Here is a 22,837-nt window from a genome sequence, read left to right as displayed (position 1 = left end):
GCGCTCCTCGTTTGGCGCAGCCTGAACGGAAGGTCGCGTTCTGTCGCTTCTGCAACAGCAAATTTTGGCAGCGAGCGAGGAGAGAGAGCGAGAAAGCAAGGCAGAGACCTACAGAGAGATTAATGATGAAGGAGACTGTGAGAGGAAAGAGAAAGAATCGTGAAAACACATCCATAGAAGATCTACATCCTTGTTACAGACCGGTTTTTACACGCCTCCGATAATTTATATTCGTTATCCAAGCGTTGTTTTCCCATATACTTCATAATATGTATTTTTATGCATGTGTTGATCTAAGTCACTGCGAGTAGGCCCATGTGTATGTGTGTGTCTGTGCATGAGTTTGTCACAGCCCTACACACCGTCTGTGGAAATAAATCAGCTCCTATGAGGCTTCCCAGCCTATCACAATGCATTTGTCTCTTCCACTAGGGAAGACATGTCTGCACCCCTCCGTTCCTCTCCCTCGCTGCCTCAGCTCTTTCCCTTAGCGTGTATGTGTGTGTGCGTGTGTACATGTCTCCTCCAGTCTCCTCTCCTCCCAGCCTCCCATGCCTTTCTCCTTTAATTACCGCTCTTTCCTCCCTCTACCCACCCCGACCCCCCCCCCCCCTCCACCCCCAAATCCCTTGCTCTCTGTAGCAGAGGCTGCTCTCGTTCCCTCTGCCTCCTTCCGCCTGTCTCCTCATTTCCCACCACAAAGCCAGTTTCTCCTGGTCCTAGGGTAGTGTTTTTTATGTTATCTGGTTTAGGATTAAGAATTTGATTTCTGATCCCATCTCCTGCAGAACGTCGAGATCTGTTGGATTGGAGGGTCCAGACAGGCTCCTCCAAGCACTGCGGCTATGAGAGCCTCGTTATTGGTGTGATTTGAATGTGCGTGTGTGTGCGAGTTTGTGTGTATGCTCACGACTGCGTTTGGAGTCTATCGATCGGTCTGTTTTTCCAGGCAGACAAGGCGTAGGCCATTCTAAGAAAACCCACTATGGCACATGCACATTGAACGACGCATGTCAGAGAAATCTGAGAAAAAGACAGAGAAATCTGGCTACATGCATTCATAGTCACAATGGTTAGCCTTGCTCATGAATACTGAAAACGCAGATATGGGTTCTGGGATATCAGCCAAGTACATATACATTTAGTCTAATGGGAGTCCGCTCCTGTATGCATAATTGTCACAGGGTTGCGTTTCACGGCGTCCCCACTCGAGCAATGCCCACGAGAAACAGCACCCTCCACGCCTGTCCCCAGCACTGGCATTTTAGACACTCTCCCTTTTCCATTAATTAGCTTCTCCATTTTCTGTTGGCCACTCTGACATTTTCCTGCTGCTAATTCACTGATTAAACCTATTAACGTGATTAGGGAGGCATTTCCAAGACAGCTGCCATTATATGCGCCACAACGTCGAGAGGCAACCAGGCTGCCTTGTTTTTGTGGGGTTTGCTTTCATGGGTAGAGAGGAGACTGGGGGAAGAAATCAGAAATGAACTGCAATCTCTGCTTTATTTCAGCACCAAGAGCTGTCCAGAATGTTTCTCATTTCAGCACCAGGAGCCGTCCAGTGTTCCCCCTTGTTTCAGCACCAGGCGCTGTCCGCTTATGTTTCAGCACTTAGGGATCTCCAGATTCTGCAAAAAGAGAGACATAACAATGTTGGTTGTCCTAAAATGCTTTTAAAATCCTGTCAAAGTGGTTCAGCGGTTTTGAAAAAGAACTGGAATTTCATGCTCATCCTTTTTGTCTTGGTTTTTGATTAAAAATAGAACCCAGCTAAATCAATTGAGATTTTATTGAAAGTGTTCGTAAATGAAGCCATTGTCAGCAGGGATTTAAAGCAGACGTAGCCGTTGTATACCACAGTGTTTGCTTAATTTTCAATGAGGCACATTTTACTTGCACATAATTCATATTCTATATCAAATACAGACACCCACACTGCTGCAAACGTTAGCGTGCTCATATGGCTTTGTAGACTCTGTAGTCTGTGGGGAAAGCAGAACAGGGAGTGACTAGAAACAGACTGTCTACGGCTGAATTAATATGGGAGACACTGATTAAGGTTATACATTTCCAGCCTGCCCTTTGTTCTCTGGCTTCAGGCAGACCAGATTTATTTACTTTGCAATACAATTCCTTCATCCTTTTGTTTTTTGGCCCAGCAGCCTGTGCGTCTCCTAAGCTGAGGGTCCATGCTGTCTGTTTGTCTTTCTGTCAGTCAGAAGAGGTGAGTAAGTCTGGCTCTGCATGCTCCGCACTCGCTGCTGCTGCAGTGTCGCGTCGCTTCTGGAGACCTGCTCACACGCTTCTCTCTCTACCGCCTCACACATTCTGCTCACAGTTCCCTCCCTACGCTCCAACTCTCTCACTCCCCTCCTCCCTGTCTGTCTGTGTCTCTCCCTTCCTCCCTTCCTCTCTCTCTCACTCTCCCGCTCTTTCCACTGCCTCTCCAGAGCGGCTGCAGTTCCCTGCTTCTCCACTCTCTCTCCCTCCATCTCTCCAAGTGCTGGCGGAATACCGAGCTCAGACAAAGAAAGCTCAGGAGAACAGAGGAGAGAAGTGAAAGAGTGTGCTTTGAGGGACAAATAAAGCGTTTTAAAGAGAAAAAAAGAAAGACGGGTGCAGACGTTCAGACCTACGGTGTGTGAGGAGACAGAGAGAGGGAGAGAGAAAGACAGTGTCGCCATTTCAGTAGGTTTCACTTTGTTTACTTCTTGTTCTTCTTGTTTTGCCATGCTGGCATGTCGTGGCCTCATAATCTATGTGCCTTTATGAACAAGGAGTGTGCATGTTTGTCTGCGTGTGTGTGTTTGAGAGAAGACATTCTAATCCGTTCATGAAGACATCACTTTTGCATTCCAACACACAGGGCTGCAGAGTAGCTGTCTGACAAAGTAAGCTCCGCTACCTCTTTGCCTTTGGAACAGCAATGCTATAGCTATCTGTCCGACTAGTGGTTGTTCCAAACTACATATACGCATGACACTCAATAATTAGCATCCAAAAAATGGATTTTTCACCCAAACCTGACAGCTTTTTCTTATGTAATACTTTTAAGCAAATTGTCATTTGGAACGCTTTTCCCTTTTGGCTAATTGTGCATGTTTAGGAGCAGAATTACGGAAGCGTCTTACAAATTTTCACCTCAGGAGAATGACTGTGTGACTCCGAAAGTTGAGTGATTATGAAGTTCAATATGAGTTTCAAGCAGGGCTTTGCTGGATGGGGCTTTTGTAGATTTACCTGTGGAACAAAGAAGAGTTGCTTGTACAAAAAACTGTACAAATTATAATTATGTTTTTGTTTTTAGTAATGCTGTTGTTTGATGATATTTTAATCCAGTTTAATAATAATAATAATCATATCAAACAACAACCTTACTAAAAACATAACAAATAATGATGATTATTATTATTATTATTATAGCTGCTATTTGTTATCTATAATGATTAACTTTATGACAATTATTATTAAAAATATAATCAATACAAAAAATGAATACTTTAAAAGACCAAAACTTTATAATATTGTTTCTATTATTTAAATATAATAATTCAACATAATGTTTATGATAATAAACAAAGTTTGAATATATTGTTATTATCTTGAAACCAACTAATATTAATATTAAATATAATAATTAAAGTATAATTTTAAACTAATAAGAATCATTCTTAGCTGGTTGTAAGATTTCCTAATGATACTTATTAAAACACTTTGAAACTATCTTGCATAGATTTTAAGTCACTTTAGATAAAAGCACCAGCTAAATGCACAATATAAATGAATGTAGATTATCTGGTGTGCAAATTACATACACAATGATAGACAGTAGTGCATATCTGCATCAGTGATGGGGTGTAGTTTTAGAGAAGACTTTGTGCATTATTCATATGTACAAGCATCTGAACACATGTTTATGCAATGAAGGGTGATATTGTTGACTGGGGGTGTTGTTACACTTGCCCTTTTCAACTGATCAGAAAGCAGTCATATCTAGTCATAATAATAGCTCAGGAGAAGTTCAAGTGGGAGGTTCTGATCCTGGATCAGCAGTTCGACGTCTCAGCAGGAGTTCAGGAGAGAGCTGTCACACTTATGAATACTGTATATGATCTCATGACTCTTTAGATAACAATGCTTGCTTGTTAAGTTAACCTTAACATAGCAAAATTCTTAGAAACGCTTATATGACAGTGACATATAGACTTGCAATGTGACTTATATACTGCGTTTCTGCTTTTTTCATTTCTTCTTTGTGTTCTTTTTTTTTCTTTTAGCTCCCGGTTTGGTTTGAAGAACTAACTGGCTAACTACAAGAGATGACATTAGATCAGTAGAGAAATACTCATTAAAAGCAGCCTTACTTGTGTGCATTCCTGTCAGCAAAGTGCCATGTTTAGGATCAGAACCCGAGCAGGCTGAGGGTAAGCTTGGGTTTGAGGAGAAGAAAGGGTCCTCAGGAGAAGATGTGATTTGTCTGGCTAGAAGCTCCATGACCCCAGAGGGTTTCCTTGCTTCGGTGAGCCATTTACACACTGAGAAAGAAAAAGACAGTGAGAAAAGGCGAGGGAGAGGGAAACAGAGAGCGAAACCTTCCCCATTTCACAATCGTACAGGTTTAATGAGTCGCCAACCAACCCCCACCACCTCTTATCCACCCCATACACAAACACTAACCACTCTGTCTGATGTGCGGCAATGGCTCAGATAAAAATAGCATCATTGGTAAAGACAGCTTGGGCAAGAACAAAATTGGATAGATTTAATTTATGTGATATTGCATTTAATGTACATGCGCATTATCTTGACCGCATTTACTTATGCATGTATGTTTTGCTTATTTGTCAGTCGCTTTTCAACTGTGTCTGTGTTTTGAGAAATTATTGACTAGTTTTAATTCGAAGTGATACTTCAGTACCACCAATGCACTGATTTGTTCATTGGAATGTCAGAGCTGTCCGTGCGGGAATCACATTCTAGTCATAATAATGCAATCGCAATGCTAACAATGCACAATGAGTGTGTTAATGTGTACAAAAAATGCTTTCAAAAATCAGCTTGTTATAAAAACCAGATAACATGTTTAGGTGACTTTTTTTTAGCTTTTTTTTATTTTAATTTTTTTTTAGCTTTTTCGGATGTCAGAATGTAAACAGGCAATATTTCTCAGTACATTGAATATGAATGAAATGTTATGTATAATGCAAAAATATATGTGTTATGAGGTTGTCAGGTTATTTAGCATAATTGGCATTTTGATTGTGTATGTAAATGCTCTCTTTGTTATATGTAGTCCTATACCAACAGATAGTGCTAGTCAGTGCTTATGCTGTCAAAAAGAGTGAGATTTTCTCATTCCAGCCTACCTGTCAAACTCATGCCATTCTCTGCCAAACTCCTTTCCAATTCCCCTCTGGTTCCAGCAGATGTTACTTCAAGCTGGAATGAAACTTTCTGGGCTTCTTGGTGATAGCATGACACTAACCAAGCCGTTTAATAATGCATTCATAATCTACTGTGTTCAGTACCAAAAAGTTTACAGAAAGGTTAAGTAGCTCTGATGGTATTAATGGCAGAGTTTTGCTGAATCATGTGGTGCTACAGGAATGTTGTCAGTCTGACAGACAGGCTTTTATTGGCTGATGAGAATGGACACACACATACACACCCAGCGGGCCATTCAGTGTTCACGCCATGCTCATTAAGACTGAAGAACCACAATATCTCAATTGCTTTTTTTTTTCACTGTATGAATATTAATTAATTTTTGGCTGAATCACTGAATTTGGTGCTAGTGAGCATATGATTCACTCTGCAGTGGTTTGTGATGATGACATAACAATGACGTTATTATATTGATAAGGATATTTTCTAACACACGCATTTAAAATGTGTATGCAAATTTGTAATTGTATGAGGTAAATGTAAATAAAAGTAGAATCAAATTTACAATAAAGAAATTCAAATATAAAAGGCAATAATTTAGAACAAATTCTTCGCCATGGTTCGCCAATTTAAATATCATGTCTCTTATATTTGCTTTCTGAATACTCATGAAACTAAAGCATCAACACCTATCCTTCGCAGACTGCAGCAGAGAATGGCAAAGTATTAGTATATCGAATGCTTGAAAATAAGCATTACTAATAGTGCGCTTGAATTGAAAAACATCTTTCATTCTAAGAACAGAAATCCAATTTTACATTTTCCAACTTTTCACTAGTAAATTATCTCTGTGAACAATGGCCAACAGAATTCAGTGCAGAAGAGATAGAAGGACGGATGTAGGCACCGAGAAAGTCTACTGTAGCTCTGAATCAACAGTTGTATTATGAATAAAGGTGGATTATTTATATAAATAGGTCAAGGTGTAGAGGTTATTTGTTCCTCTGGAAACCTGTCACTCTTTTAAGAGAGTTCATCGTATTAAATCAAGTTATTGTATATGAAGGCTACAACACTCTTTTAGATTATTCTGTTGCCATTTTCATGGGAAGCCCTGATCTACATTAGATGCTGCTGTGACCTAGTTGAGTTGAGAGAGGGAGGGAGAGAGAGAAAGAAAGGAAGACTGAGACAGCCCAACACAGGGAATGAGAGGTTTGTGTGGAGGTGAATAAAACATTCAGGGGCAGCCCAGTTTAGATCCCAGGATTCAGGTTCAGCAGGCATGCAGTGTAAACATATCCAACCTTACCTCTCTCTCCTTGTAAAGATCTGCAACCCAGCAGTGTCTCAGGCTAAATTAGGACTGTGAAAGTTTTAAATGGCATAATATAGTTGCAAAAAATTCATTTTCTTAAAAATACAAAACAATTAATACAAATAAACGGCGACAGTGGGGGAAAGCAATGATAGATTAATCACATTAAACTAAAAATATAATTATGCCAAATTAGGAGTGTACCAAAATGTATAAGACTACCAAGCTGTCTCTTCCTACATAGAAAAGCTGACTCAACCAATGGCACGAGTTGGGGACGGGACGCCATTGGTTGAGTCAGCATTTCTGTGTAGGACAAGACGGTTTGGTTATAGTTTCATAGTTTTTGGTTAATGTTTTTTTTGTTGTTGTTGTTGTTGTTCAGGGGTCATATTCTGAAAGTTATTATGAAAATAGCAGGGTTAATTTATGCAGCTCCGTTCGGAGGCTCTCCTTTTCACCGCAGCTGATAACTGAGATGCAAGATTGCGCAAAATGCATTTGTATTTATATCCAGCAAGAGGTGATATGAGAGTCATAAAAGTACTGTTATGCCAGTTTCGGTTATCCAGATGAATGGTTTTGCATGGTATTATATTTTATACCATTTAACGTTGCTATGGACGTCAGAGAAATTAGGAAATATGTGACTCTTGATGCCAAAAAACAACTACTATAGTCTGCGCAGATGGCCTCGTCGGTGGCGATGCATAGCCCCATTGTGCTCCAGGCATCTCGAGTTCAAGTCCCGACTCACTGACCTTTCCTGATCCCATCTCCACTCACTTTCCCACCTAGCTTTCTGTCAACTTACTGTCCTGTCCAAAATAAAGGCATAAAAATGACAAGAATATATCTTTAAAAAAAACACAACTACTATACTATATAGGTGAAATGAACATTTGATCTAGATTATATTAAACATTAAATATAGGACAGAGCTGGTTGTCTAATTTAAAACTGATCGATTGTGATTTGTAGAGAGGTGCCATATATTGATAGCAGTTTTTATCCCAAAACTATTTTTTTATTAAGTTTCGTCCCAAATGACATAATATATATAATGCACTATGTACTTTAATGTCTAGTGTATGATTTTTTTGTTAAGATTTCTCTTGTGCATGCATCAATTGTCCAATGTTCCACACTTTTTTCTTTTTTTTTTATTAAATATGTCTATCATTTGTTTACTTTTAATGTCAAACCTCGTAAATTTCATAATGAACACAATATTCACTCTATTTGTACTACAAAATGTCATTGAATAGTGAAAACTAGGATGCACCTTTGGTACAAATCCAAACTCCGTACAAATACAGAGTCAATAATTCTCAGCCATATCCAGTAGTCCATGAATCATTGAATTCAATTCTGCAAGTGAATCTGATCATCAGGAATTTGTAAGACTGGTAGCGGCATCTGAAACAAGCATTGGTATATAAACTCCCCATAGATCCTCATCCCCACAGACTGCATCCACTCTCCAAATCAGTACTGACCTGATTCGCCCATATATGCACAGTGACTCAGGAAAGCTATCGAGTCTGTGTGTTGAAAGCACAGCGCATACACACGGCTATCCGATAATGGCGATGATTCACTCCAATCGGTGACAACATGAGCTGGGGCCACATATGGAGGCCTATTTCCTGTTGCATTTGCAGACCCATGGAAGGGAGGGGAGAGTAAATGGAGGGGCCTCATCATCTTTCTTTTTGAATGTGAAAAGGATTCCTTTTGTGTGTGTGTTTGTGCAGCGGGGGCATTTTCCTTAATAACTAATCTGGGGTGATTACACGAGTTCAGCTCTTAAGAGATCATCTGGTTTCTGCTCAGTCTTTTTACTTTATGTGTTGTTCTAAAAAGAAAGGAGGATGGAGTACATTAGAGAGCTCAAATGGGCATGAGTGGGTATTTTGCGTCTGCAGACATAGACACGGGTTGCTGGGGTTGTTGTTGCATGAGTGTGTTAACAGAATACAAAGCATTATAAATAGGTGAACAGGTTCTGCTTCCTTGCCTTCGGATGAACATACAGCTCTCAAATTTCCAGAAGATGACAGACGGATGTATTTTTTATGAAAACGCTCTCTTAATTGTTTTTTAATGTTTATGTGATCAGTCACACTTCCTATTGTGCGCTGCAAAAATCATTGTGCTCAATCAGTCAGTCTTTTTGTCTTGTTTTCCTGGAAAAATATCTAAACATCCTTAAAACAAGATCAAATTACTTTTAACAAAATCGCATGGGATATTAAGAAGTATTTTCTAGTTCATTTTTCTTTCCTTATTTGCAAATCTTTTTTTTTTCTTTACTCTTACAAAAACGTACTTCTTTAGTTAAATTTATACTTAAAACAATTTGCCAATGCAGTAATTAAACTCGACTTGAAGTGAAAATTCTGTTTATCTTTTTTCTAAATGCATGTCATTGTGAATGATTCATCTTTTTAAATGTTTTGGTTGAAACCTTTCTCTGGTGGCGCATGTCGGATTTCAACAATTTATTCCGCTTAAATCCTTTCTTCCAATCACCTCCAAGCCAACATTCAGACTTTCCTTCATCCAACCACCAAGCGATGGATAGAACCAAGTCAAGAACCAAGTTTTTATAATCTGTTTCACGATCTACATCGCAATACGGAAGAAAAGATGTTGCAACTTCCATTTCATCACAATTTTAAGATTATGGAAAAATAATTTTTGCAACGTGTCTGCGTTTGATGACATCCAGGATCAGTAACGCTGCTCTCTTCATCTCCGATATTTTGCAAACAGGTCTGACTTTATAAATTTTAGCAGTTTTGCTATTCTGCCACAGTTGGTCCGGTCTCTAGTCTGACTAAATCATGTACGCACTGGTGGCATCTGTGTTCCATCTGTCGTTCTCACCTTCGGTTGTCATTGTCGACCAGCCCTGTGAAAAGTTACATAACAACATCATATAACAGGGCTGGCATGAAGCTTCAGTTGAGCTCAATCTTGCCTATACCAACTAACTATGGGGATATTTATATAGAACACATAGCAGCAAGCACACACATAAAGATGGTAAGGAATGACCAGTCAGTAAATTAAGGAGTTGGCTCTAGGGTTTCTTTCCAGACACTGTTTGGGAGTGTCGGACAGAGAGCTCATAGAATGAGTCATGAAGTGGGAGAGCTGTTATTTTTAACACACGCGCGCTCACGCACACACTCCGCCGTGCCTCACAAAGGCTGCTATGCAATTGGCTCACTGGGGACAGTCCTGTGATGGAAGACGTGAGGCAACACCTCCATTAGAGTCCAGTGCAGGCCCTCCAGCACAGTGACTCAGCTAAAACACACTGCTAATTATTCATTAGGGCCAAATGTGCCTACAGTACACAGCCTGCGCACAGCTCGAAGCACACCAAACAACATCATATTCCCTTTTCCCACATACAGGTTGCGGTAGATATGGGTTTTTAACAAGATGAGTAATTTTTGTCATCCTTTGGTAAAGGAGAGCTAGATGAAAATGGCTCATTATTGCAATTATTCATTTTAGGGAAGCGAGAGAGAGGGAGAAGGAAAGAGAGAGAGAAAGGGAGCCTTGGCTGGTGGTAATTAAAGCACGTCCTTCTTGATAGGACGCAGCGGAGGTCTGGCTGATTGCTCCATGGTTTCTCGGTCTCTGAATGCGTTGTGAATGAGACAGACAGGAGCACGAGCGCTGCATGCTGATTAAAATCATATTTCCTCTCCATCTCGGCTCAATCCGTGCTGATTTGCCTCACTGATTAGAATTCGCTGGTGACAAAGCTGGAGACAGAGCCCAGTGCAACATATAACTAATCACATTCCGCCACTGCACCAAGCTCATAAAGATGGGGAGAATTAGTACCCGTACGCTTTTGGACAGATGTGCGCTGAACCGAGCCTGGAAAGACTCATTAGTTGATAAAGAGTGCTTTGGACAGCCGTATTGGTTTGGTTATAGATGGCAAGCTCTCATGTGGTACGGTTGGTTGTAAGCTGATAAAAGCTCAAGCTCCGTTCCAAAACCTACTCACTGCCTCCTGCTTAGATAGGTGCATTCACTGCAAGTGAGTGATTTGAAACACCATAAGCAAATAATGTACCCGACTAATTGTGCAGTCAACATACGCAAATGTATCTTATTGTAACAAATACCAATTTCATTTTGCAGTAACTGACCTCAATTGTCTCGTTAAGTCTGACGTCCAGCGTCACGGTTTCTGGGTCTTAAACAGATTCAGAAGTCTGGGCTCTTAGAAAGTAACTAGGTAAATATGGCTAATTTTTAAGAGCTCATACATGCAGTCATTCTGGCATGACTTGCTGCATAAGCTTGTTGCATTATGGGATTGCTCCTGCAAAATGTGGTGAAAATAAATCTACGTTTTGGAATGCGTCTTGGATTAAAATGCAGCCTTCGTAGGCAGCTCAATAGGTTCTGGAAGCCTCTGCCTTGAATTGTCAGTGGCTTTAAAAATCGAATGGCGCGTTTAGCTACACAAACCTCTTTGACGCTCTTTGGAATAGTATCTTTTTTTAACAGACGTGGGTTTCCAGGCTTTCTGTGCATGACTACATGTGTTTGTGTGTGAAATACACCTATTTATGTGTAAGAACTGGCCGAGCTGTGCGCTATCCCAAACGCACATGAGAACACACCAGCTGCAGAGGTAAGGCGTGGTGGAGCCCAGCGGGCTGCTGTAGTGTAGAGGAGGAGATGTAATTAGCAGGTATGGTGTGAAAGCAGCCAGATAAAGCTGCAAGGTGCTGCGCATTGTGAACAAGCTAAGCGCTGCAAAGTTCATCATGACATTTTCACCTCCGTTATGTGTATGGAATGGCATTTGTGCTGTATTTAATAGGGCTGTGTGTGTTTTTTCGGTGTGTGCTTTAATTTGGTAAAATGCTTAGACTACTGTATCTGATTTTTCTGTTATTTCTGCTTTTTTTGTTTTGATGTAACTCAGGGTGAAATTAGGACACATCGTCTGCAAATCCTGGAATAAGAGTTACTGGAAAAACTGAACACATTAAAATGTATCCATTAGCTCTCAGCTAGTCATTTCTGGTATAATCTGATGGGTAACATGCAATTTTTTCCTGTCAGACGATTCTGGCAGTCTGGGTGCCCACGTCTCCTCCAGGCCTGGAACCAACTTAGGTTGTCGAATGAGGGGCCAAAAGCTATTTTCCGCTGAACTGCTCCTCTCTCTCTGAGGACGTGAAGTCTCAGGAAGCCTTCGCCTTTCTTGTCACTGGGAGAGAGGACTTCTGGTGCCTCCGTTGCCATTGACGATGTGTTGGTTGGATCCCACGCGGTTGCCAGGCATCATTAAGACCTGATGGCAAGGGTTTCTCTCTCCATAAGCAAGCCTTGAGAATGGCAGGGGCAATTAAAGCTCTTCTCTGCCTGATGGAATAGAATGAGGCCCCAGGAGAGAGAGAGCGAGAGAGTCAGGAGTCAGAGAGGTAATGACAGAGAGATGAGATGGAGAGGGAAGCATTGTTCTCCAGCTTTACCTTTGATGAGGATGCGATAGAGTGCATCATGGTGGAAGATGGGTTTGTTTCATTGTTTAGTGCAAAGTGTCTTTGTGGATTGCATCCATGCCATGCACTATATGGGTTGAGTCAGACTCTGAGCTCTGAGAGCCCTCAACGCAAGGCCATTTGTAGATTAGCTGCATTTGGCAGATCGAGAGCGTTTCCATTAGTACTTAAATTAGGAAACTTACGAGAAATGTCCTCAGAGCTCGGGTGCCGTCTCAAAACGGGAAATGTGCCAGTCTGTGTTTAGAACGCAAGGAAGCGTTCTCCTCAAAATACCCACAGTTAGGGGCTGCTGATGTATCTGTGATTTCAGGCTGATCCAGTTTTCTCACGCGCATTCTGCTTATAACCTATGGGCTTTATGGCTATTCATGTAGCTAATAATGAAGAGCTCTACTGTGCATGTGCTCTGATTCTAAATGAGGACTGGAAAATGCCCACACTCCCTCTCCACTCTGTGCGGTGATTGGAATTCTGGCTAGACTCTTTGCAGGCATCTGCATTACATGTGCACACACATACACGCACAAATTTGCATTACCGTCGCATTCGCATTGAGTGAGTCACACCGACTGATAAGGTAGAGCAGAAGTCTAGACTCTTTGAAGCTCTTGACTAAATATACCACTGTACTGAGCGGCCAAACGTTTTCAAACACTGACCATCAGATTTTATTCAACAGCAGACAATAGGATGCCTTAAAACACATTGGATGTAGCATACTAACATGCTGCTCTCACTATTTCTTTGTTATATATTGTGTATATTGTGCTTAGCTTGCATATATGACCTACTACAATATATTTGCAAAAATTAGTAGAAACAACGATCCATGTTTTGTGGATTACACTATCCCACAGTAGAGGAACTGAAGGGGATATACAATACCATTTAAGACCTGATAACAATGACAAAAATATAGAAGATGAATAATTTCTACTGTTTCTCTTACTAAAAAAAAAAAAATTACACTATGTGATGATGTGATGTGTTCAGTGCACAGTTGTAGGCAAGTATTCCATACCAAATATAGCCAAAAAAATGTAACATCAGAGAATGTGAAATGAATAATGTCTCATGACGTGATTGTTTCAGGGCTCTTGTAGACATGATGCCATCTGAATTGGGGCCAGGCAACAACCAGCCAAGCAAATCTGACCGGTCACACCACATAAATCCGGACCAATCTCAGGGTCATTGAAACCAGTGTACTAACAAAACAGATAAACATGTGTCATGAATCGACAGTAAATATGATTTCGGATTTGTACGTGCAGTGGTTTTTTGAACTGTCTGGTGGGGTGATGTTAGGCAGGGTTGAGGGGAAAATAACTGGATAAATTGCATGATGAGCCTTGAGGGTTGTAGGGTCATGTCTTTCTGACTAGGTCACTCTGTTCCTGATGACTGAGTGTGATGCACTCTCACACAAACACACATGCACACACTCTCGTGGGGGTGGAGAGGCTCACAGTGGTGCTGTGCATCTGGAGCAGTTTTTAGATGAATGGGATGTGACAACTGCCCTGCCAGGCGAATGTCTGGGCAAGGGTTTTTTTTTTGGGGGGGGGGGGGGGTGATTGGTCTGATGCTAAAATAGTGAAGATTCTCTAGCAAGACCACTTTAACTCTTTATTTTGATGCATAGTGATTGTGGTCTGCAAAATTATTTTGACACTGATAATTTATACAGTGAAAAAAAAAGATGATTTCTATAAAATCAAAGTTTCGTCATTAGTTTTGTTACCAAAAAAGTTAGGTAGGGAATGTAGTTAGGTAGGGAATGTAGAATTCCTCATGTGTGTTTTTTTCTTTATCACCAGTGTTATTATTTTAGTCATCAGTTTGTGTTTAAGTTATGTTTGGTTATGCTAATTCAGCATAAAATTGCTTTTTGGATTCACTGATTTAGAAAAATAAAAATAAAAAAATAAAATAAGAACAACTTTAGGGTGTGTAAATGATGTCAGAATTTTCATTTTGGGTGAACTAATCCTTAAAAATCAAAACCTTAGCAAGCTCAGATAAACCTGAGGCTATCTGCTGTCATAACTGAAGCTGTGTAACATGTGCGACGCAGCCTGCAGGTTTGCAGGGTTCGCATGGGAAAGCGTTGCTTTTGGATAGGACATGCTCTGAGACTGCAGACTCTTCAAAAAGAGCCCATACTTCTCCCCTCAAAAGAGAGAAAGAGAGAATTAGATTTTGAAGCTGTATGTCCCACTTTGTGTGAGACAGAAGGGTGTTAGGCATGAATACTAAACAGTGTTTTCCCCCAATTACAAACAAGCTGGGCCAGATCGCTGCCACTGGGGAACAGCTGGAGCTCATATGCTTTGATTTGACCAAGTGAAGTTCAGATGAGAGCTTCCCATATTGCACCAGTGTGAGTGATTGAGCGATCTATCAACGGAAAGAGGGGCAACGTGAGAACGAGTGCATTTTTGTGTGTGAGGCAGACGTGAGAAGGTGTTACACACAAAGATCCATCTTTCTAAGGAAATTCGTTCAAGTCTGCATTTCTGTCATTGAAAGGTTTTCAAAAGACATCTCCAGCATTTGGAGAGCACCCTTTGTGTCACTGGCCTTGGAGCTGACAAATACTTGCATGCACATGCGAATCTGTATCTATTCCTCTCTCTCTCTCTCTCTCTCTCTCTCACACACACACACACACACACACACACACACACACACACCCCAAGTGAACCAACAGCACACACATTAACAGGATTTGCAAGGAGCATGAGATAGAAGTGTTAGCTTGTTGACAGAGGACTGGAGCACTCAATATGTTTGTGTGTGTGTGTGTGTGTGTGTGTGTGTGTGTGTGTGTGTGTGTGTGTGTGTGTGTGTGGCTGAAAGACGGTTTTATAAAAGAAATTACATTATATATTATATTATATTATATTATATTATATTATATTATATTATATTATATTATATTATATTATATTATATTATATTATAGTATATTATAGTATATTATATTATAGTATATTACTTCATATTATATTCTAAACAAGCACCTCGGAAAAGAATAGAATGACTTTGTTTCTTTATTTTAAAAAGTTCAAATAAAAACTCCCCAGCGATTTACCTTTTGTACACTGTTCACTGTAAAGACATAAAGACCCTCATACTTCTCTCAAAACAAAAAAAAAAAGTAAATATAGGTGACTTTATTCCTTATGAACGGAGCATGTTCCAAAACTTTAAAAAGCTGCTCCTGTCACTTATCATATTTTAAAACAAAAGCAGAATGACAGATTTTTGCTTGTTTTTTTCCTCGCTGTGATACTGTGATAATGGAGGCCCTGAATAGCTTCAGACATCTGTATGTCTTTTCTTATAAGAGTACCGCATATCAGTTTGCAGATTTAACATGACTGCAGTTCATGACAGATGATAGCGCATTCTTTTCCTTTAACAGAAAATGAGTTTTGAGGAACAGCTTTGAGGGACACACAGCGGACGATTCTGCCTAATCGCACCACACAGGAGGCGCTCCTCAGAAAACACATCTGTCCCACCATCAACCAGTAAATCTCAGGTAATACACTTTACTTTTTGATTGTTCTTGGCAATAAAGCTGCACTTTTACAGTACTGTTCAAAAGTTTAGAATCAGGAGTTTTTTTTTTTTTGTTTGTTTTTTTTTTGAAATATTCAGTAAAAATTAAAGTAAAAGTGAAGACGTGTAACAGATTTATATATATTTTTAACTTTCTATTCTTCAAAAAAAAAAAAAAAAAGTATCAAAGGTTCCACAAAAATATTAAACACCTGTATTTAACATTAACAGATGATAATATTATTAAATATTTCTTAAGTAACACAGCATATTAGAATGATTTCTGAAGGATCATATGACACTGAAGGTAATGACTGCTGAGGATCCAGGAATAGACTGCATTTTAAAATATGTTAAAAAAAAAATAAAACAGTTTTACATGTTAATAGTGTGTACGATATTGTTTTTAGAAAAAAAAATCTGACTGACTTCAAACTTTTGAATGATAGTGCATGTTGAATTGTATTTTGTTGGCTTTGTATATGATATATATTTAACATCATATATAATATTCATAAACTATATAAACCATTTTAGCACTAGAAAACATCTCAATCTGCTGCTTGGTACAGTACTAAATACAGTACACTAACCAGGGAGTTGTTTTTGCTGTCCTGTTGTCAAAATCATTCCAGTGCACATTCATTCCCAGAATGCACCGAGCATCAAATACTTACAGTAGCTACTATATTTATGTGTTCTAAAGTCTCTCAGGTCATAAGAAAACACTGCCTTATTTATTTATTTATTTGCTTTTAATTATCTTTCTTCCCTAATGAGCAAGAGAAGCAATCTTGCAAACTTTAAAGTATTACAGAAGAATTAAAGTACTTACAAAATTTGTTGCTGTTTGTGTGTCTTAAGGCCTTAAAGCCATTATGTATATACAATATTTATTTCTCTTAATAAAAAAAAAAAAAAAACAAGACAAGTGCATACAGTATTTTGTAATAACACTGTATTTTTAACAGCTACAACAAAAATGTAAGAAAGATGTTTTCTAGTGTACAGTGGATCAAGGCAATGCAAGTGGGCAAATTTGTGTTCATTATAAGCTGATTCACAACTAGGGTGCAGAATAAACAAAGAATAGCTTTATAGCATACAATATAAACAGTTTTGCATTATGGCCACATGTACTGCATGACCAATAGTGGTTCACAGTCTGTATTTTTCATAATAAACATATTCTTTTATCATGCATCTATGATCTGACTCTCATGCAGTTCAGTGCAGTTCATAACCATCCTTGCTGCAGACATCATTGCCCTTTTACACTTGCTTTCACAGTTACTAGTAGATGGAGGTCAGGCTAATTGCTGCTTCTTTTCTCCAGATGGAGGTGGATGCAGCCGAGAAGCGTCATCGAACACGATCTAAAGGTGTGCGAGGTACAACGCACTCACATGGTATTAGCTACAGTCTCAACCTACGGTCAAATCCATTTTCTCACTTTCAAACTGAGACTTTTATTGCCTTTCACGAATTACCACTGACGTCAGTAGTGATGAACATGGACTATTGATTAGACAGGTGAACCAGAAGAGCCTATAAAATGAGTCTGCTCATAATAATATCATTTCATTGTGTGATGAAGTTCATGTTGAAATGTTTCCACACTGATAGTTCTCACTTATTTTCTATTTTTTTATTTTGCAGTTGCCGTGGAGGCTGCACAAGAGCTGTTCAGGTCAGTCTGAATACAGTGTAGAAATCATTCACTTAAAGTCAATACAGTTTGCAACCAATTTACTTGAATAATGTGATGTATTTATGAGCTAAACAGAATATTTAACTGGAAAAAAAATCGTTTAATAGGTAAGGCAAGTTTAATATACACTTCTGTTTAAAAGTTTGGGTCAGCAAGAGTTTTTAATGTGTTTGAAAGATGTTTTTTATGTTAGTCAAAGGTGCATTTTTTTTTAAATACAGTAAAATATATTTAATATATTATAAAATGTAATTAATTATGGGATAGCAACACTTTAATCCGCAGCAATTTTTACAGTTTTCAGTTTCACATGATTTTTCCAGAATCATTCTATTATGCTGATTTGCTGCTCAAGAAACATTTGTTATTGTTATCAATGTTGAAAACAGCTGTGTTGCTTAATATTTTTGTAGAATTTTAGAATTCTCTGATGAATATAGAACAGCACAGTCACTTTTAATCAATTTAATGCATCCTTGCTGAATAAAAATATGACTTTCTTAAAAATGTACAACCCAAACTTAGTTTAGGTTAGTTTAATGCATTTTGTTTTTATCATTTTTTTTAAGCTTTTATCATTTGAAGATCATAAATGTGTGGTAAATATGCTTGATTTGGATTTTATGTTGGTTTTCAAGAAGCATGAAACATAAAAAAAATAAAATAAAATAAAAAAAATAAAAAAAAAACGGGAATAGGACTTTCTTAAAGTGGTTTGCTCACTGATGCTATCTCATCTTGCAATTTTCTGTCTTTAAAGACAAAAAAAAAAAAAAAACAGGTGTATGATGCAATGCGCATTTCTGTTCAAGATAGCATTCAAGTACAATTTTGCTAATTAATATTTTTCAATGTGATTTATCCAAAATGGCAAGTACCACAGGTAGAACCTATAAATAGACCTTTTATTGTAATTGCCTTCAGTGAGAACATATTATTCTCCCAAAAATATATATTACAATATATCCCTGCAGTCCTAATGAAATCATGCATCATGATGAGAGTGAATGGCCTGTTTTTCCTCCAGGCCAGTGAGTCGTTTTACTCATATTTGCCTGTCACTTCTTCCCCTGCATATCTTTCCCTTAAGCACAATTTACAGGACTCCTAAATGGCAACATTTTCCTCATTAAGAATGGTTTAACACCCACGCTGTTGTTAAAAAAAGGCTCTTTTTATATTTTCTGGCTATGTGTCCAATTACAATGACAGCGGTAAGGACACAAGGGTGTGTGACTGTAGGAGTGTGGTATGAACGCTTTCCAGAGGCGGCTCTCTATCATCTTTATTGTGGTATCGGAGTCTCTGTTGTCTCTCTCTCTCTCTCTCTCTCCTTCCCAATCATCAGGGCAATCTGCTTCATCAGCAGGTCCAGGCCTGTAGCTGCAGGCATCTTTAACACCAGTTACACTCACTGATGGGTCACCAGCTTGATCAGACACAGATACCTAGCCAACACCGTCAAGGGGAGATGCAATTGTTCCCAATCAGTTTCTTACTCTTTTGCTAAATTTTAAGCTTAGAATAGCTTCAGGTTTATATTATATTATATTATATTATATTATATTATATTATATTATATTATATTATATTATATTATATTATATTATATTATATTATATTATATTATATTATATTATATTATATTATATTATATTATATTATATTATATTATATTATCATTTGAATGTTTGGGGTTGGTATCTTTTTTGTTTGTTTGTTTTTTAAATAAGAATTTTATGTGCACCAATGCTGTATTTGTTTGTTTAAAACTGTAATATTGTAAATAATAATAATAATAATAATAATAATAATAATAATAATAATAATAATAATAATAATAATTACAATTTAAAAATTCTTTTTTGTATTATACAGGGAAAAGTAATTTATTCCTGTGATGCAAAGCTGAATTTTCAGCAGCAATTACTCCAATCTTTAGTGTTCCCAATCCTTCAGAAACCATTCTAATTTGCTGACTGGCCGCTGTAGAAATATCTTATTATTATCAATATATAAAATGTTGCTGCTTATTTTTTTCAGGAACATCTAATGATTAAATGTTCAAAAGAACTGCATTTATTTGAAACAGAAATCTGTTGTAACATTATAAAATATTTTAATGTCACTGTCAATTATTTTTCTGTCCTTGCTAAATAAAAAGTATTTGAAAAAAATGTTACTGACCCAAAACCTTTGAATGGTAGTGTATAAATACTTCCGTTCAATAACACAAATATTCCAAAACTGTATGTTTTCTATTTTGTGTGAATGCACAATGATGCTGTTGAACTTGTGCTCACAAATGTGACTTTTGATAGACACAGAAATACCACTGCCAATAAAAGTAAATGCTTAGTGAATACTTTAGACCATAAGTGACACTGTAACTAATGTGGGTAGTTTTATATTAATGTCTAGGATACTGGTTTGCTGCTCTGACCCTGAGCTCAAGCGGGGCAGGAATTCTAAACTTGGACGTTTTCCCTCATGGCTTTTAACTGGCTGTGGACCTAAATGGAGCAGCCAGAGAGCGATATACAATATGAAATGTGAAATATTGAGCCTGGTGAGTCATCAGCCTGGAGGACACTGGGAGCTCTCTAAATCTCTAATGAAGGCTGATGTGCCAGGGTTCGAACATAGTCAGCAAGAACGAGCGTATGTGTGTGTCTGTGTGCGCATGTGTGACGTCAGTCTTGTATTAATTATTTCTCTCGTCTGCAGCTGTCCCACACCTGGATGTGATGGTAGTGGACATGTTAGCGGCAAATATGCCAGACACAGGAGGTAAGAACCAACCTCTCATTCATATGAATATGTGCTCAGCCATGAAAGTCTCTTTAAGGCTGCGAGAATGAAAGCTCTTAGCCACTTATAGAAAAGCTCAAGACCCATAGCGAAATTAAGTCAATTGAATTTAAATAAGGCCTACTTTCTTTTCTTTATATACATCCCTTTGCCAGCCAAAAGTTGTGAAAGTGCAGTTAAAAGATGTGCAACTGCACTGAAAATGAGCTGGTATTTACTAAAGTGAAGCATTTTAACAAAGTATGATATGTTTTTGGGTTGTAAAGAATTTAATGGAATGGTTTGATTCAGTACAGTATACTACTGCTTGGACTGTTAGCTTTCAACACAGCTTTACCCCTTTGAATGTAGCTGATGTAAACTTAAGGAGATATAGCAATCAAAAATGAATCTGTATGTTTTCAAGGATATATGCTTTTATTAACATTTAGCACTGATCAATTCACAGACATAAAGCTCATTAAATATGAGGTCAAATGAACCTGTGTTTGTTCACACGTCAAGTTAAGCATCCTTTACCATATTTGATGAGCTCTATAATGTATTATATGTTTCTTCAGAAGACTTGGATTAAGGTGCTCCATTCATATGGGTTTTGAATCAACTTGTTGAACTGGCAAAATGTTGGTGGAATGGACTTTCAGGTGTAAGGACAGAAATCTCCTAGGTTTTATTAAAAATATATTTTATGTTTCAAAGATAAACAGGGTTTGGCATGACTTGAAGGTGAATAAATGAAGGCAGAATTAAAATTTTTGGGTGAACTATCCCTTTAAAAACAGATATAAATGGACAATGGGTCTGTTGCTGACTCTCATTAGCATACATCAGGAATACATGGAGGCTATCTGATGATAGGAGCGACATCATTAATATTATAATAAGCTTGTCAAGTGTCTAGCAAGATTGTGCTGTTTGTTTCTTTGACAAAAAGCCTTTTTGAGGACAAATTGTGGAAGCAATACAAATGCCACCATATCCCTAACAGGCAACTTGAGTTAATTAATGTGTATACTTTAACACTGATAGAAGTTGGGCGGTTTAGATATTTAGCTTATTATTGCACTGGCAACCTCTGATTTGACAACTGTTGTCAAAGTCACTCTCAGTCTGTTCAACTTCCATGTTTAACAGTTCTCTCCTCTTGATGCTATTTACTGTACTTCAGAAGAAAGATACAAAACAAGAAAGGCAGAACAGAAAAGATTGATGGATATGTGTAGTGAGTCACCTCATCAGCCAAGCCCTGTGAACCACCAACCAGAATTGCATTTCTGCAACAGACAAATGGTACCTCCAGCAGACCTCTCACTGAAAAGGCAGAGAGAGGGCGAGAGAGTGATGAATTACCCCCAAATGAGAAGGTGGGGAGAGAACGGCGCTCCGACTGTGCTGTCAGAGCATGCTAACATTTGGGGGGCATTTGTGGGAACATTGTGGGAATAGCAGGGTTGTAATGAGGACACTGCGTTACCTGTGCAGGCTACGCAGCGTCTGCCGCCCTTTACCACGCCATTAAAAAGTAATAATGACAAAACAACAACAGCGTTTGTCTCCTGCGGCATGCATTGGGTTATATCACAGCAGAGGTTCAAATGTATAAATGTTTAAATGTATAGCTGCTCGGATGGGGGGGATGAACTGATGTAATGTATACATTGTAAGTTTATGTATTGAAATGGCTTCTCAGGGCAAAACATTATAGAAAACTGAGGTCTACATCAGCCTTTTGCGCTTCATAACACACACACAACTCACAAAAATGTAGAGAAAAAAAGTAACTTCAGGGGCATGACAGCTTCTTACTGGGGTAGTATTCTTAAAGGGACAATTTTGTACATTATTAACCCCTACATGTTCATAGCAGTACCTTAAAGGTGTACATTACTATTTAGGGTACTAATATTCACCCTTTAGGGTAATCGCAAAAACATTATAGGAACATTAAAGTCATAATAAAACGGAAGTAGCAACAGATCTATTGCAATTAACATCCGAGTGTCTGTGGAGTGATTCGAAAACCATGAAAAGTAGTGCTTGTTTCGGTTACTTAGTACTACTAATATGCAACACTATAGACAACAGTGGATATTAGTAAACAATGTGTTTGCAGTGTTTAATTAAAACTGTAAGATTGCTAAAGATGCAGCCACATTAGCAAAATTTTGATGCAATTTCGCTGGGTGTTGTTAATAGTGTGCAATGCAAGAAGCACAGCTCACAAAGAAGTCACTTTCAAACCAAGCAGCTCACTATTGGTCAACACTGCAAATTTGCGAAGGGAACTTTTTTGCCCTCACATAAAACTATTGATTGCCTTAAAGGGATATTTTACCTTCAGTTGGTCCTCATTGACTTCCATTGAATGGAAAAATAATACTATACAAGTTAATGGGAACCAACTGAATGTATCCTTTTTAACTCATTTATTGCATTTAATAAATAATAAATATAAAGTGCATGCCATTTCCCCAGTAGCTA

At 38.3% G+C, this 22,837-nt stretch overlaps 1 protein-coding gene across 7 annotated transcripts in view; it reads left to right on the top strand.

The window, feature by feature from the left end:
* The first annotated feature begins 2,440 nt into the window (after positions 1 to 2,440).
* Positions 2,441 to 22,837, top strand: part of LOC127984593 (myelin transcription factor 1-like protein) — a 53,210-nt gene continuing 32,813 nt past the window's right edge. For 3 of the 7 annotated variants that reach the window (XM_052587305.1, XM_052587306.1, XM_052587302.1), the window contains exons 1-5: positions 2,441 to 2,694; positions 15,695 to 15,814; positions 17,171 to 17,225; positions 17,494 to 17,524; positions 20,273 to 20,335. In XM_052587305.1, the coding sequence (XP_052443265.1) occupies positions 17,171 to 17,225; positions 17,494 to 17,524; positions 20,273 to 20,335 (149 nt within the window). In that variant the 5' untranslated portion in view covers positions 2,441 to 2,694; positions 15,695 to 15,814. Of the gene's footprint in view, positions 2,695 to 4,283; positions 4,526 to 15,694; positions 15,815 to 17,170; positions 17,226 to 17,493; positions 17,525 to 20,272; positions 20,336 to 22,837 lie in introns of all 7 variants that reach the window. The other 4 variants (XM_052587307.1, XM_052587304.1, XM_052587303.1 and 1 more) reach the window with 3 other exon arrangements.

This window comes from Carassius gibelio, chromosome B20 (assembly GCF_023724105.1).
Source record: "Carassius gibelio isolate Cgi1373 ecotype wild population from Czech Republic chromosome B20, carGib1.2-hapl.c, whole genome shotgun sequence".
In the NCBI taxonomy this organism is placed as follows: domain Eukaryota; kingdom Metazoa; phylum Chordata; class Actinopteri; order Cypriniformes; family Cyprinidae; genus Carassius; species Carassius gibelio.
This window is presented reverse-complemented; position numbering and strand designations above follow the sequence as displayed.